The sequence below is a fragment of the Dendrobates tinctorius genome, unplaced genomic scaffold (assembly GCF_039654945.1).
Source record: "Dendrobates tinctorius isolate UK_male_01 unplaced genomic scaffold, ASM3965494v1 ptg000134l, whole genome shotgun sequence".
In the NCBI taxonomy this organism is placed as follows: domain Eukaryota; kingdom Metazoa; phylum Chordata; class Amphibia; order Anura; family Dendrobatidae; genus Dendrobates; species Dendrobates tinctorius.
This window is the reverse complement of record NW_027361802.1, coordinates 14684567-14702707: the sequence shown is the minus strand read 5'-3', so window position 1 is coordinate 14702707 and position 18141 is coordinate 14684567. Positions and strand designations below refer to the sequence as shown.

The following is an 18141-nucleotide window of genomic DNA, read 5'->3' as shown; positions in this document are numbered from 1 at the left end:
AAGGATTAGTACTGAACGTGAGGAGTAAAAGAGAACAGAGGACGTGGGTTAGAGGAGAACCCTTCCTAGAAGTTCTAAGCGCAAGGCCGGGGCCCGGTCCCCGAGGTTGTTCGGATACTAATGGTCCTGCAACAGACACCGGAGGAATAGGAAGCTGTAAATGCTATATTCCCACACAAGACTTGGGGGCACAACAGCAACTGGATAGTGAGCCGGGACTTAGTAGCAAGGAGTCCCCGAAGCAGGCTACTGCTATCTGCCGTACAAGTAGAGTTAGCATCAGAAAGGAGGAACTCCAGTGTAACTCAGTACTAGGAGTACTTCAGCTAAAGGCGCCATTAGAGGAGACATTCAGAAAGGCACATGTTGGCGGAGTGTTGGAAAGGAGTATTCCATCTGGCCTGGAGGTTGACTGAGTCTCTGACCCGGAAGACATGGCACGGAGGCAGGCACCTGTTTGCGCAACAGACTGTGAGTAAAGCTTTGGAACTGCATGCCCTGGTGTCCTCCACTTATTCCCTGCACCAACCAGCCCAGTTCTGCTACATCCCTTGCGCCATACACTACACCATCTAAGTGTCACTACACCTACTCTGCCCCGGGACAACAGCCCTGCCTGTGGAGGGCCATAACATCACTGCTGCACCATACCATCTGTCACAGAGGATCTGTCTGCAGCGTCGGCTTACATCTTCATTGCCGAACACCACAGGTGGCGTCACGAATCACCTATAAACTTTCATTACATAAGCACACTGAAACAACCCCTTTTACAATGGGCGCCCAGGGCCATGGGCCGGGTTACAGCTGCCGTGACGTCTCCCATCGTAGCTCATCAGTACCCCACAGCCCTGGGTGTGAGGGCGTCCCACATAGCCCCGCTCACTCCGCATAGCCATACTCAGTCTCATATCCCACATCATCCCATCAGCCTGAGCCACCGGACTACTACCCCTAATATCCCACATCATCCCATCAGAACCACCGGACTACTACACCTAATATCTCACATCATCCCATCAGAGCCAAGATTGTCAGGTTGGTGCTGTTACACTGATTAAAATGATACCTGGGTTGGAGAAATCCGTCTTGTTTTTCTGTTTTTACATATGAAAGGTAGACTCACCAAACCCTGACTGATGCACTAGAATGATGCAGCAGACCTCCATTGATAAAAGCTTAGGGCAGCACAGGTGTAACCCACTGATGAAGACAGCCAGTAACCAAAAGAAAAAGAGGAGCTGGCTGCCTAGTGGGAAAAATGCACACAGATAAGGCTTGCATAGGACATCAGTCACACAGTGCGGTGCAAAGTGTCTGAGCAGCCTATTGAGCACGCCCATAGTATTAGCAGGTGGGCTGCTCAGCACTATATACATGCATCACACAGAAAAAAAAAACCCAACATAAAGAGGCCCAGCTGCATCCTGCAAAAATGATAAAAAGTGCAAAAAGATTTAAAAAATGAGGTATTAGTTACTATTTTGGCCAAAGCAGATAAGCTCGCAAACCGAACGTCAAGGGTCCCCAAATTTTGCGAGTCCCTAACACTAAATCTGAGCAGCTAACATAAGAAAAAATTCAAAAAACTTACATATGAAAGGTAGACTCACCAAACCCTACTGATGCACTAGCAGGATGCAGCAGACCTCCATTGTTTCTGTTTTTAATCTGAAATTTTAAGTTAATGAGGATGCTTCATGCCAAACAAAGAGAAGTTCCTGATTCTGGGCTCCCCCTGCAGTCTGTGTCAGAGGGTGGTCTGTATCAGCACGGTAATAAATTGTGTTATTTCCAGGCTTACAGAAGAACAATAACACCATAGAAATGGTAAGAATAATAGTCCTCAGTTACAACTGTCTACAAGGAAAACTGTTGCTCATAGCAACCAATCACAGCTCAGCTTTCATCTTTTAAACAGCTCTGGTGAAATGAAAGATGCTTAGTGATTGGTTGCTATGGGCAACACAGGCAGTGTATCATTTGTGGTAAAAAAGATGTGCCTATGAAATATAGTTATTACATGTTTATTATATATATATATATATTAGATTATATGAAATATATATATATATATATAGAGAGAGAGAGAAAGAGAGAGTGAGAGAGAGAGATATGAGATATTTATTATATGGGACTTTGCATGTGGAGTGAGTGTGGGCAGGGCTATGTGGAGTGGGCATGGCTTGATACACACACACATGCACACATACATACATGCACTCATTTTTATCAAGGATATCAAAGAAAAAATATGGTAATGATCTAGCTGTGAACTCCTGGCACTAGGTGGTAGTCTGTCCTAGGAAAAAAAGGAGGCAGTGAAATTCTATGGAACAGTGCTGGTGTCATTAGTAAAGATATCAGGTTTTATTATACATCATTAAAACAAATAAATAGTTCTGTAAATGAGAAGGTTATTGTTATTGTTTATTCATTTTATTTCTATTTCATCACTTTTAACGCATTCCATGCTCATACAATGTCATACCATATAATCTTTCATATCATCTAATCTTGCATACTTGCACAATAAACTTAAGCCTAAAACTAATCCCTTCACAACATCTGCCACCCTGCAGCTGCACAACGTAGGTCTTAACTTCTAGGTACCCGCCTTACAAATGACAGCCACATTATACAGTAACATTCCTTAGGGACGCATGTCGCGGTCCCTACAGCGCTGCAAAACGCTGTCTATTAGCACACTGCATAAGGCAATCAGGTAACAGCATCTAACAATTAGTGTATTATCGTTGTGTCCTGTTGTTTATAAAATCTTGGGTGAAAGTCATATTTTTGTATATGTAAATATGTATATATTGTTATTACTCTTCACTTATTATTGTCCTTCTTTATGCCTTCTGTACAGTTCTGATGAAGGTCCATATTTAGGACCCAAATGTTAACAACAATAAGAACTGCCAACAAAATTAGTTTTGTTCACTGGAACCTTTTGAGTGCCAAGTTCCTTATTTACTTTGACTACGGGCACCTCATCTCTTAACCAGGAGTGCTGTATATCTTTCTAGTATTTATATATTAACTAGCTGAAGTGCCCAGCGCTGCCCGGGCATAGCAATTAACTACGGTTAGTTATAACAAATTATGATTATATCTATATATATAAAGCTGAGTGTATAGCCCTGCCCACTCCACATAGCCACATTCACTATAATATCCCACATCATCCCATCAGCCAGAACTACCGGACTACTACCCCTAATATCCCACATCATCCCATCAGCCAGAGCCACCGGACAACTACCCCTAATATCCCACATCATCCCGTCAAAGCCACTGGACTACTACCCCTAATATCCCACATCATGCCATCAGCCAGAGCCACCAGACCATTACCACTAATATCCCACATCATCCCATCACAGCCGCCGGACTACTACCCCTAATATCCCACATCATCCCGTCACAGCCGCCGGACTACTACCCCTAATATCCCACATCGTCCCATCAGCCAGAGACACCGGACTACTACCCCTATATCCCACATCATCCTGTCAGCCTGGGGTCAGAACCAGAGCGCTGATTGGAACAGTCCTAACTTCCATACTGGGGATCCCTTTAAGAGAGGCCTGGCATCAGAACCAGAGCACTGAGTGGATTTGCCCTAAATTGCATACCGGGGATCCCTTTAAGATAGCCTTGAATCAGAACCAGAGTGCTGAGTGGATTTGCCATGACTTTCATATCAATAATCCCTTTAATAGAAGCCTGGGGTGAGAGTCAGAGTGATGAGGGATTTACCCTAACTTCCATACTGGAGATCCCTTTAAGAGAGACCTGGTGTCAGTACCAAAGAGCAGAGTGGATTTGCCCTCACTTCCATACTGGGGATCCCTTTAAGAGGGGCCTGGGATCAGAACCAAAGCGCTGAGTGGATTTGCCCTCACTTCCATACCAATGATCCCTTTAATAGAACCCTGGGGTCAGAATCAGAGCACTGAGGGATTTGCCCTAACTTCCATACAGGAGATCCCTTTAAGAGAGCCTGGGGTCAGTACCAAAATGCTGGATGGATTTTCCCTGACTTCCATACTGGAGATCCTTTTAAGAAAGGCATGGGGTCAGTACCAAAGCACAGAGTGGATTTGCCCTAACTTCCATACCAATGATCCCTTTAAGAGACCTTGGGGTCAGAACCACAGAGCTGAGTGGAACGGTCCTAACTTCCATACCGGGGATCCCTTTAAGAGAGGCCTGGGGTCAAAACCAAAGCGCTGGATGGATTTCCTCTGACTTCCATAGCAATGATCCCTTTAAGAGGGAAGAAGTGCCTATGGGATGGAAGATGTGTTATGGGGATATGGGCACGGGAGGGGTTGATTCATTTCTGTCATGTGCTATCTGCTCCTTTCTGGGGGCAGACAAAGGATGGAGCGTATTTTCCCAGGGATGCTGGATTTCTCTCACTATGTCAGTGTCTGCTGAGGAGTTGTCAAGTGGGAAAACTTGCTCATAGCAGCCAATCACAGCTCAGCTTCTTTTAACCAACTCTGGTGAAATGAGAGATGCTTAGTGATTGGTTGCAAGGAAAACTGTTGCTCATAGCAACCAATCACAGCTCAGCTTCTTTTGAGCAGCTCTGGTGAAATGAAAGATGCTTCGTGATTGGTGGGTGATACACACATACACTTTCAGTTTTATATATAGAGATGGTGAGTGGAGTGCAAGTCTGTATTCCACTGCGTAGTGTAGTTGGGAGAAAAATAGGGAATGTGCTCTGGAAGCGGTGTTCTAGATAACTGTGTGTTATTTTCTGCAGAGACGAGTCCTGGCTGCAAGCAGTGATGGCGGTCTGTGCTGGATGATGGAGAAAAGCAAAGATAAAGGACTTCAACTAGAGAGAGTGTTACCTGTACACTGACACTATGCACTGTATACTATATACAGATCCTGTGCATAATGGCACTAATGATAATATTAGTGCTGTGTTTTTTTATTAATGATCAGTATTGTAGTATTCGGTCACTTATGTGGTAGTATTTGGTTTGGTAATGGTGTAGTAGTATTTGTCCCTTGTATGTGGCATTATTCAGTCACTATGTGGTGGCAATATATGATCTGGCTATGGTGTGGTGGTATATGTCCTCTGTCTGTGGTATTATTGGTCATTTTAAAACATCTGTGTGACACATTACCTTAAAGAAATGTAAGTAAAAATATGCTTAAAAAGAGTATTGGGATTTAAATAAAATTTTAATAGGTTACAGTAGAGTAGGGGTCTGACAAAATGTCTACCATGTTGTGGCGGCAGCTTAAAAAATATTTTGGCGAAACCAAAAGCTGCTGGCTATGAATCTGACATGGTGTCCGATGGGAATTGTTAATGTGTGAATGGTGAGGACATGGTGCAGAAGTGGAGTGTTTCCAAAAGTGGGAAGTGGGACTTTGAAAGGTTCAAGGGGTGAAGACAAAGCTAGGATGGAGCCTCAGCAGAGTCTCAAGGGGTCCCAAAAATTTTGCCAGTATGGGGCCCTGAAATTCCTGATAGCAGCCCTGTATGTTTGCATCAAGAATTTTCATTGAATCCATTCTTCCCTCTACCCATTTAATGTTCCCTGCACCACTGACTTTATCACAACCCCCAATGCATGTTTGATCCATCCCATGCTTAATTCACTATGAACAGTGTCACATGTTTTGCACATGATGTTATAGAATAGTAATTTTTTATGTATTTGTATTAAAAGGAATCTGTCACCTATTTTTTTGCATATAAGATGCGGCCACCGCCATCAGGGGCTCATCTACAGCATTCTGTAATGCTGTAGATAAGCCCCCGATGTAACCTGAAAGATAAGAAAAACAAGTTAGATTATACTTACCCAGGGACGGTCCGGTCCGGGTCCGATCGGCGTCGCAGGTCCGGGTCCGGCGCCTCCCTCTTCTTTGCTTCCCGTCGCGGCTCCGATGCAGGAGTACTGCTCTGCTCTGCTGAGGGCAAAGCAGAGTACTGCAGTGCGCAGGCGCCGGGAAAGGTCAGAGTGGTCCGGCGTCTATGCAAAACTTGTGACACTGTTTAATGTGAATAAAGGGCAATAGAAATTATTTGCTACATTGAATGCATATATATCATATGATATGATCCAAAAGTGCAAAGTGCATTAATAATGTGCAAGCATACACATGGGGTCTCATAATTAGAAGAGTTACTCACCTAAATTATTATTGTAAGAGTGGCATAATAGCCAGAATCAGCATCCTATAACTACTACTGGACATGTCTGAAAAAGGTTCAAGCATGCGCATTTGGGATTCATAGATTACGAATGCCATTTTGGACAAGAGAAAAATTATAGATGCAATAAAACCAACATGCATGCGTACGGTGAAAGCAATTACCTTCATAAGTCACATGCTTAGTGAAATGAAGTCAATATGTGTGAAATCTAAGTGTCACACGGTTTGTCAATATATGCACACCTTTTCTTAAAGGCCACAGAGACTGCAACACCATTAAGCAAGTGGTACCACTAACCAAACAACACCATGAAGACCAATAAGATCTCCAAACATGTCAGAGACAAAGTTATTGAGAAGTACAAGTCAGGGTTAGGTTATTAAAAAAATATCCCAATCTCTGATGATCCCCCTGAGTATCTTCAAATCCGTTATCATCAAAAACCAGGGGAAAAGTCTTGAGGAGATCATTTGCATATTCCCAGTGCCTTCTGGGATAAGTGAATAGTCTCCGCGAGCTCAACGATCGCTGGGTTTTGGCCGTTGCAGCTGAAAAGAGAAAATCCGAAAACTAGGGGAAGAGTCTTGAGGAGATCATTTGCATATTCCCAGTGCCTTCTGGGATAAGTGAAGAGTCTCCGCGAGCTCAACGATCACTGGGTTTTGGCCGTTGCAGCTGAAAAGAGGAAATCGGAAAACCAGGGGAAGAGTCTTAAGGAGATCATTTGCATATTCCCAGTGCCTTCTGGGATAAGTGAAGAGTCTCCGCGAGCTCAACGATCACTGGGTTTTGGCCGTTGCAGCTGAAAAGAGGAAATCGGAAAACCAGGGGAAGAGTCTTGAGGAGATCATTTGCATATTCCCAGTGCCTTCTGGGATAAGTGAAGAGTCTCCGCGAGCTCAACGATCACTGGGTTTTGGCCGTTGCAGCTGAAAAGAGGAAATCGGAAAACCGCGCGCCTGTTGGCGTGTGAATTTTGGCTCATCTTTCATCGTTTTTAAGAAATCTCAATATGGAAGAGGCCAGGAGCCATTTGGTGAGCTGCATTTCTTGCTATATGTTCACAGACTTACCAGTGGAAAAGCCAAACTTCACATGCCACAAATGCAAACATGTGTCCCTGTTGGAGGAAAAGTTGCAAAATCTCGAAGAGAGGTTAGCTACGTTGAAGATCATTAAGGAAGGTGAAGAGTTCTTGGACAGAGCGGAGAGTGGTGGTCATGGGGGATTCCCTGTTGCGAGGAACAGAGGCCGCTATCTGCAGACCGGATATAACTTCAAGAGAAATGTGCTGTCTTCCAGGTGCAAAAATTAAAGATGTGTCTGACAGGATATCAGGACTCTTCAGACCTACAGATGACTACCCATTCCTGCTACTACATGTGGGGACAAATGACACAGCAAGAAACGACCTGGAAACCATCTGCAGAGACTTTGAAGACTTAGGCAAGAAAGTGAAAGAACTGGGAGCGCAGGTGGTCTTCTCTTCAATCCTCCCAGTGGATGGCCATGGAACAAGGAGGTGGAATAAGATTCTTCAGGTGAACAACTGGCTACGTCGATGGTGCCATCAGCAACGTTTTGGATTTCTGGATCACGGAGTGAATTACTTATACGATGGACTACTTGCTAGAGATGGGGTGCACCTTTCGAAGACTGGAAAGCATGTATTTGGAAGTCGCCTTGCTACACTTGTAAGGAGAGCTTTAAACTAGAACAACATGGGAAGGGAAGCAAAAGACCAGAAAAAGCCATACACCTGACAAATGCTATTGAGAACTCTGCTATTAGAAGTGGAAAGGAAGAACAAAGACAAAAGAATCTAATTAATAAAAATATTGGAGAAAGAGAAACCTATCACAAACCAAAATGTTTCTATACTAATGCACAAAGCATGGGCAACAAACAAGGAGAATTGGAACTACTAACGCAGGAAAAGAAATATGATGTCAATGGAATCACTGAAACTTGGTGGGACAATACACATGATTGGCATACAAGACTAGAAGGATACAACTTATTTGCAAGAAACAGACTTGATAAACGAGGAGGAGGTGTCACATTATATGTTAGAAACGCGTATATCTGCACAGAGATTGAAGCTTCAGAGACTGGAAGTTCTGTGGAAACTGTTTGGGTAAGAATACAAGGACAGAACAATGGAAAGGACACCATTGTAGGCATTTACTACAGGCCGCCTGTGCAAGCTGAAGATATGGATGAACTCTTTATGCATCAAATGGCCAAGTTCTCCAAAAAAAATGACATAGTTGTCATGGGAGATTTCAACTATCCAGACATTTGTTGGGAATCTCTCTCAGGCAAAACTAACAGGTCAAGGAAATTCTTATCCTCTCTTGCTGACAACTTTATCTTCCAAAAGGTAGGGGAGAAAACAAGGGGAACTGCTACCTTGGATCTAATCCTTATAAACAGGGAAGAAATGGTTGAGGCGGTAAAAGTGGCTGGGACCCTAGGAGGTAGCGACCATTCTATTTTAGAATTTTGGATAACTAGAGGAGGAAGACCTGTGAAGACTCAGACGTCAAGGTTAGATTTCAGAAAGGCAGATTTTAAGGGATTCAGAAAGAGAATTGGAGGGATCCAATGGCTGGATATCCTTAAAGACAAAAATGTCCAGGAAGGATGGGAAATCTTGAAAAATGAAATTCTCAAAGCACAATTGTTAACAATTCCGAAAAGAGGGAAGAATAGGAAGCATTTAAGGAAACCAGGATGGATGAACACAGAACTTAAGCACATGCTAAAAAGGAAGAAAAAAATGTTTATAAAATGGAAAGAGGGAGGCATATCTAAAGAAGAATATAATGCTGTCTGCAGAACCTGCAGGGCACAAATCAGATTATCTAAAGCTGAAAATGAATTGAGGCGTGCAAGAGATGTCAAAAGCAATAATAAAGGATTTTGGGGATATGTCAAAAGTAAAAGAAAAGTCAAAGATGCTATAGGATTTTTACAGGATAAAAATGATGAAATGGTAAGACAGGATGTTGAGAAGGCTGAACTTTTAAATTCCTATTTTGCATCTGTTTTCTCTCAGAAAGGAAATGTAACATCAACTGTTCTTCACTGTCCTATTAAGGGAATAGAAGAATCCAGGATATCTATAAACAGAAAGATAGTGAGAAAACACTTAGCTAACCTAAATGAATTCAAGTCTCCAGGTCCAGATGAATTACACCCCAGAGTACTGAAGGAGATAGCAGAAGAAATTTTTGAACCCCTCTCCATAATCTTTGAAAATTCTTAGAGAACAGGAGAAGTCCCAGAAGACTGGAGAAGAGCAAATGTTGTTCCTATCTTCAAAAAGGGGAAGAAGGTGGACCCAGGCAACTATAGGCCGGTGAGTCTGACTTCTATACCAGGAAAGATCTTTGAACAAATTATTAAACAACATGTATGTCAGTACCTGGATAAGAATGAAGTGATTAAACAGAGTCAGCATGGGTTTGTAACTAATAAGTCATGTCAGACTAACTTAATTTCCTTCTATGACGGAATCACTGATTTGGTGGATCAAGGAAATGCTGTAGATATAGTATATCTTGACTTCAGCAAAGCATTTGACAAAGTGTCTCATACAATCCTTATTGAAAAAATGAATGGACAAAGTATGACAAAGTATGGAATGGACAAGGCAACTGTTAGGTGGATTCATAACTGGCTTAGTGATCGGACCCAAAGAGTGGTCGTAAATGGCTGCACATCCAGTTGGAAGAATGTCTCAAGTGGGATACCACAGGGCTCTGTCCTGGGCCCTGTATTGTTCAACATCTTTATCAACGATTTAGATGAAGGAATTGAGGGGAAACTGATTAAATTTGCTGATGACACAAAGCTAGGAGGGATAGCTAATACTAAAGAAGAGAGAGAGAGGATTCAAAAAGATATAAATAAACTGGAGAAGTGGGCAGCAACTAACAGAATGGTTTTTAACAGGGAGAAATGCAAAGTACAACATCTGGGCAATAAAAAAGAAAAAAGCATATACAGAATGGGAGGAATAGGGCTAAGTGACAGCACATGTGAAAAAGACTTGGTTATACTAATAGATCACAGACTGAATATGAGTCAACAGTGTGATGCAGTAGCAAAAAAGGCAAATTCAATTCTAGGATGTATTAACAGAAGCATACAGTCTAGATCACGTGAAGTCATTATTTCCCTCTACTCCTCTTTGGTCAGACCTCATCTGGAATATTGTGTCCAGTTTTGGGCACCACATTTTAAAAAAGACATCAACAAACTGGAGCAAGTTCAGAAAAGAGTGACCAGAATGGTGACCGGTCTGCAAACCCTGTCTTATGAGGAAAGGTTGCAGGATTTGGGAATGTTTAGTTTGCAAAAGAGAAGACTGAGAGGAGACTTAATAGCTGTCTACAAATATCTAAAGGGCTGTCACATTGTAGAAGGATCAACTTTATTCTCATTTGCACAAGGATAGACTAGAAGCAATGGGATGAAACTGAATGGGAGGACACACAGATTAGATATTAGAAAAAACTTTTTGACAGTTAGAGTGATCAATGAGTGGAACAGGCTGCCACGAGAAGTGGTGAGTTCTCCTTCAATGGAAGTCTTCAAACAGAGGCTGGACAGACTTCTGACTGGGATGATTTAGCGAATCCTGCTTTGAGCAGGGGGTTGGACCAGATGGCCCAGGAGGTCCCTTCCAACTGGTTCTAAATGGAAAGAGCATGGTATCACAACAAACCTGCCAAGAGAGGGCTGCCCACCAAAACTCTCTCAGCCAAGACAAGAAGGGCTGTAATCAAAGAGGCAGCACAGAAACCAAAGGTAACTCTGAAGGAGCTGCATAGTTCCCAAGCAGAGACTGAAGTATCTGTCTATTCGACCATAATAAGCCATACACTCCATAGAGGTGGCCTTTAAGGAAGAGTGGGCAGAAAAAAGCCTTTACTTGCACAAAAAAATTGTAAAGCTCATTTTGAGTTTGCCAAAAGACATGTGGAAGACTGCCCGATTTTGGCCAACAACCTCCTTTTCTCAGTAAGAGCATTGAATATGGGTGGTGACTGAGTTTTCCAGCATGACATTCCAACCATGAAGAATGGTGCTGGAGACATCATACTTTGGGGGTATTTTTCTGTAAAGGGGACATGACGAATGCAGTGTATTGAAGGGAGGATGGATGGGGTCATGTATTGTGAGATTTTGGCCAACTTTTTGGGTATGTCAAAAGCAAAAGAAAAGTCAAAGATTTTTTGGATTTTTACGAAATGAAAGGGTGAAGTGGTCAAAAATTATGTTGAGAAGGCCAAACTTCCAAATTCCTATTTTGCATCTGTGTTCTCTAAGAAAACAAATGTAACATCAACTGATCTTCACTGTGCCATGGAAACAATAAAATAATCCACACTATCTAGAAACAGAGAGATGGTGAGGGACCACTTACCTAATTTAAATGAATTTGAATCTTCTGGTCCATATGAATTACATCCTAGGGTTCTGAAAGAGCAGAGGAAACTGCAGAATCACTAGACAAAATCTTTGATAAATCCTGGAGAACAGGAGAAGTTCCAGAAGATTGGAGAAGGGCAAATGATGGAGTCAGGAATTTACATTCCAGTGAGCCTTACTTCTATACCAGGAAAGATCTTTGAACAAATTATTAAACAGCATGTTTATAATACTTGGATAAGAATACAGCAATTAAGAGCCAGCATGGGTTTGTAGCAAATTTGACATACCAGATTAATCTAATTTCTTTCTATGATTGAATCACTGAAAGAGTGGATCAGGGAAATGACGTAGATATAGTATATCTCAACTTCAGCAAAGCATTTGATAAAGTAGCTCAACCTATCCTTATTAAACAATGACCAAGTATGAGATTGACAAGGCAACGGTTAGGTGGATAAATAACTGACTGATTGATTGTACTCAAAGAGTGGTAATAAATGGTTGTACATTCAATTGGAAGAGTTTTTCAAGTGGGGTGCCACAAGGCTCTGTCCTGGCACCAGTGTTGTTCAACATTTTTATATATGATCTAGATAAGGAAACTGAAGATAAAGCAATCAAATTTGCAGACGTTACAAAGCTAGAAGGGATGGCTAAAGGGGGCTTTACACATAGCGATATCGCTAGCAATATCGCTAAAGCGTCACCGATTTTGTGACACAGCAACGATATTGCTAGCGATATCGCTATGCGTGATACTTACCTCCGACTGGCTCCCCCGCTGGCTATCGCTGATCGCGCAAGATCATCCAGGTCCATTTCTCGTCGGCTGCTTCCTGCTGGGCTTTCTGCTGGCGCCGACGAGCGACGCGTGGACGCGGGCGGGAGGACGTTTTCATCGCCATGTCTGACAGGTAAGTAACGACCACTGACCGCTGCTGCATCGCTGGTAAGATCTGCCTGTTTGGCAGCTCACTAGCGACCATTTAGCGATGCACCAGCGATCCTGACCGGGTCATATCATGGTCGGGATTGCTGGTGCATCGCTAAATGTAAAGGGGCCTTAACACTAAAGAAGACTGAGAAACGATTCAGAAGGATCTAGATAAGCTCAAACAATGGCAGCGACTAATAGAATGGTATTTAACTGGGACAAATGCAAGATTCTACAGCTGGGCAGGAAAAAGAAAAATTGCATCTACAGAATCTACAGCAAAACGTGTGAAACAGACTTGGGTATTGTAATAGATCACAGACTGCACATGAGTCAACAGTGTGATACAGCTGCAAAAAAGCCAAACACAGTTCTAGAATGTATTGAGAAGCATAGATTCTAGATCATGTGAAGTAATTATATCCCTCTACAGGCCTCATTTGGAATACTGTGTTCAGTTCTGTGCACCACATAAAAAAAAAACATTGAAAAACTGGAGTAAGTTAAAAAAAAAAAGCTACCAGGATGGTGAGTGGACTGCAAAATATGTGCTACGAGGAATGGTTAAATGATCTGTGAATATTTAACTTGCAAAAAAGAGGGCTAAGAGTAGACTTAATAGATATCTACAATTATCTGAAGGGATGTCACAGTGTAGAGGGATCATCCCTATTCTCATTTGCACATGGAAACACAAGAAGCAATGGAATGAAACTGAAAGAGAAAAAATACAGATTAGATCTTAGAAAAATGTTTTTGACAGTGAGGGTGATCAATGAGTGGAACAGGCTGCCTTGAGAGGTGGTGAGTTCTCTTTCAATGGAAGTATTCAGAGACTGAACAGACATCTGTCTGAGATGGTTTAGTGAATCCTGGATTGAGCAGGGGGTTGGACATGATGATCCTTGAGGTTCCTTTAAACTCTAATATTCTATGATTCTAAGATTCTATAATGTCCTCAAGAACACCATCCCCACAGTGAAACATGGCAGTGGCAGCATCATGCTGTGAAGATGTTTTTCAGCAACAGGGACAGGGAAGATGGATGATATTCCTGAGGAAAACCTGTTTCCATCTGTCAGTAATTTGAGACGTGGATGGAGGTTTACCTTCCAACAAAGCAATGACCCAAAGCGTACTGCTAAAGCAATACTCAAATGGGCTAATAGGAAATGTGTAAATGTTTTGGAGTAGCCTAGTCAAAGCCCAGAGCTAAATCCAATTGCAAATCTGTGGTCAGACTTGAAGATTGCTGTTCACCAGAAGAAACCATCTAACTTTAAGGAGCTGAAGCAGTTTTACCTTGAGGAATGGGCAAAAATCCCAGTGGCAAGAAGTGGAAAGCTCATAGAGACTTATCCAAAGCAATTTGCATCTGTAATTGCCACAAAAGGATGCTCTACGATGCATTGACTTTAGTTTTTAGCAGACTGCCAGTGTGATATCTTGTGTAGGGTGCGTTACACTCACTTGCATGCAGCAGAACTCCGCTGCATTCTGGCTTCCATCCTCAGGAACACCCGAACACACATCAGGGGACACCCAGTTCATTTTATAATAAAAAAGTTCACTTAACTGTCCATTTTCAAAATAAAGAAACCATGCAATATTGGGCACAACCCTTTCCATTGCTTAGGTCCATAGCACAGTACATTTTCATGTTTTCATTTTGTTCAGTCTAAACTAACCCTAACCCCTAAACTTACCAGGGATTTCCTGTCCGGCCCCACAGTACTTCCGAAAACCATTAAGTTTCCTTCACGTGATTCAATGTCCATCTTCCACTGTCTGGAAGGTGTGAAGGTGCTCTACATAGCACCTGTATCGAGCCTTAGGCTCTGGACATGTCAAGAATGTCAGCAGGGAGTTTTGTAAGGTCACATACCACTCAGAACAAAATGTGCTGTCAATGCTTTCAGCTCACTGCACCTTGAACTTGATCTTGTCACTGGCACCAACAAACTCTCTCAGTAACTGACTAAACCAGGAAGCGGTTCCCTTTTACTGGCCCTATCTCCTCCCACTGTGGGCTAGACCAATAATTACCTGTCTCTTTACTCTGCCTGCCCCAGCAGTCTATTGCTGGGCAGACTTAACTTTTCACTTACTTAACTACATTAACTATCTTCTAACAGTATGCACTAAGCATATTACACTTACAATACCTTTCACACTGTATCTTATGTCCTAAATCCTATTCTATGTCTTATCATGTGCTTATCATATGCTCATGCTGGAGTGTATGTTACTCACACTAGGCATTACCTTTACAGTACTCACACACTCAATGTGCATTAGTACACGTGAAACTTCTAAAAACACATGACATAGTTCACAATTCACATATCAAAATCCATGCACAAAACCGCATGACACTATTAACTTTGCGAGATCTTTATCTTCAAGGGATGGAAAATGACAATCACTGTCCATACCCTTAGGGTCCCGTTTCACTTAGCGACGCACCAGCGATCCTGACAACGATACGACCTGGCAAGGATTGCTGATGCATCGCTAAATGGTCGCTAGTAAGCTGCCAAACAGGCAGATCTCTTCAGCGACGCAGCAGCAATACGGCGATCCGTGTAACGACCTCGGCGGTCGTTGGTACCTTTTCACATAGCAGCTTTTCAGACGATTCCCGCCTGTGTCCCTGAGTTCTGCATCGCTGTGCGCTGGCGACGAAAAAAATGGCCCAGGACATTCAAGTTCGATTAGCGATATCCGGCGGGGTAGCCGGTCGCCGCTGCGTGTCACATGTAGTGAGATTACTGGCGAGGTCGCATCACAAAATCAGTGACGCTTCAGCGATCTCGCTATGTGAGAAGTGGGCTTTACACACAGACAAGTGCAGTACTATCTATAGGATGCTAATACTCCACTCTTACAATTTTGCTGTGAATGAGTCACTCTTCTAATTATGTGACCCCATTTGTATGTTTGTGTTAGGCGTCAGATTCCTGCAGCTGCACAGCAGGAATCCAGAGCCATACATCCAGTGGTCTCCCATTCCCTTCCGACCGCTCAGGGACCTGCACAGCAATCACGGTGATCCAGGCACCCTGCTCAGACCAGCTCTCTGGGTCTGGATATTGCTGTCACCTCTGGACCAGCAATGGTAGCACAACCTGCTTTGCAGGAAACCACTCCAGAGGCTATGTCCTATCTTCGCGCTACTGGGCATGCCCACGAGACGATCTCCCAGTGGAGATCGGGGGTCACGTGCTCAGGTCCTTGTCCTGATCTGATTGGCCCATCCCAGAGGCCTGGAAGGTCCCGGAAGCGCATGGCTATAAAAGGCCCTCATGGCCGCTCGCCCATGTGCTAGTATAGACATTATTTGCTAGATGTGTGAATGGTGACGGATGTATGATTCTAGTGACTGACTCATTTGAAACCCCTACCCTTGGATATTACGCATGTGGATAGGGAATTAGAGGATAGTCAGCGCCAGTCAGTGGCAAGCCATACGCCACTGTGCCTACCGCACCTCAACACTAGCGTCTGATGGTGTCATGCCTCACGGCACTATCATACAGCGGCAGTAGTTGCCGCCACGCTGCACTTAGCAGCACTTACTGGCATCCGCGGTAGCGACGCCGCACACGGTAGGTCAAGACGGACACCGACCTCTGCCTTGGGCCGTGTCCTGTGACCATATACCGTGTGTGCACGCCAGCTGACACCTGTGAGGCTAACAGGCTCGGCATTTATGCTTTACTGATACTAAAGCGCCTCTGTAAGTTTAACAGAGTCTGCTCTGTGCACCTCGGGTGAAGTTTAACCCGAGCGCAGTATACCGCCATATTGCGAGTCCGCCATTACTCAGCAGCGGTTGTTACACCTACTGCACGGTGGACCCCGGGCGGCGAACGCACTTCCTATTATTTATATTTAGTGCGTTCTGCCATCCCTAACAGTTTGTACAGTATTAATTAACTTTGTGAAGTTCTGGTTCAAAACGCACATCGGGTTTGGTGCCATGCTCAACAGCTCATCACTTATTGGAATGTTGATTTACACCATGATACTTTACTTGTATATATGATTGATACCCATGTATATTTATGTTGAAATATACAGCATTGATCCACTTGCTAAATAACTCGATTATAGGTGCAGGATCTGATCAGTTATTCATTCTGACATATTACACTGTGTCTAGATGGATCACGTGCACCAGAAGAGTCCAATAATTTTTATGGACTAATTTAGATTTATGTATTTATGATCTATTTCAGGTGATTATCTACCTAAGTCCTCATACACATTCTTTCGAGAGACACATGGTTTTATATATTTTTTCTGTGTAATTATACTTTGATATATAACATCATTTATTGGAGATTATTGGACACAATTGATCCTGTGTTCTAATGGACACCAGGTTCATCTTCAATAATGTGCTAATTATCTGAACTTATACATATACTGTATATTCTCCACATCACGCTGTACATCTAATCTCCTTGCTGCTTGCACTTTTTGAGTTACAATGTCATTTATTCAAGTAATAAATGAAGAGAGCATTTATCTGTTTATATGTCATGTATTTTTTTTTATTGTTGTGAGTACCTTCTGTGCCTTCACATTCCCTACACTGTGTAATAAAGGCAACTTTTATCCCAATAACTGTCCCTTAATTTAAATAACTTAAATATTTTTTGACCGTTTCTCAATATTTTTTCTTGGTTGTTTTGGTTAATCCGAATGGTTTTCACCATTATCTATAGGCACATCCACATATATTATATATAGCTCTATTTTCTATTCATCATTTATGTTTATATCTATATGCCATTTTGTTTTTTTACAAATTTGCTCTAACTAGATAGTTAGATAAATAGATGATGGATGAATAGATAGATAGATAGATAGATAGATATGGGATAGATAGATAGATAGTTAGATAAATAGATGATGGATGAATAGATAGATAGATAGATATTAGATAGATAGATAGATAGATAGATAGATAGATAGATAGATCTGTTACCTGAAAGGACCACAGTCAAATGATGGGGGTAAAGTCATTATTGTGTATGCCACAGGCAACAAGCTCATGAACAGTACCAGTAATAATAGGGCCATGTAGAAATTGTTTGACTTTGAAGCTTTAAATACTCTTTCCTGTGGAACGTTGCTGCTCATTACCGCCCAGCACTGCAAGTACATAGAAGACAGGAGTCGCAGTACATTTACAACGATCAGTCCTGGAGCATAAAATGTTCCCATCCTGTTGGTAATTGAAAGAATTGTTGTTACATAATTAATAATCATTGATGCTATAAAAGAAAACAAAGATTGCCACATCTTCCTTTACAAGTAAGACACATATTCCATCAATTGTTATCTCTAAGGTCCTAATAGAGTCTTTAAGGTCCTAATAGAGTTACTTGTAAACGAAGATGTGGCAATCGTGTAGTCTTTTATGACTTACTGTACATACAGAAGGGTATTTGATTTGAACACACACATAATCAGATATGAACAAGTACTGTAGAAGGTAAATGGTGTAATTAGGTTGGACAAAGATTGAGGGAGTGCACCACCATAGTCA

At 42.4% G+C, this 18141-nt stretch overlaps 1 protein-coding gene across 1 annotated transcript in view; it reads right to left on the bottom strand.

Annotated features, from left to right (window-relative positions):
• Nucleotides 1–18141, bottom strand: part of LOC141048334 (transmembrane channel-like protein 2-B) — a 198415-nt gene that overhangs the window by 46692 nt on the left and 133582 nt on the right. Inside the window, exon 17 of the mRNA XM_073543816.1 lies at nt 17578–17817. Coding sequence (XP_073399917.1) covers nt 17578–17817 — 240 coding nt within the window. The remainder of the gene's footprint in view (nt 1–17577; nt 17818–18141) is intronic.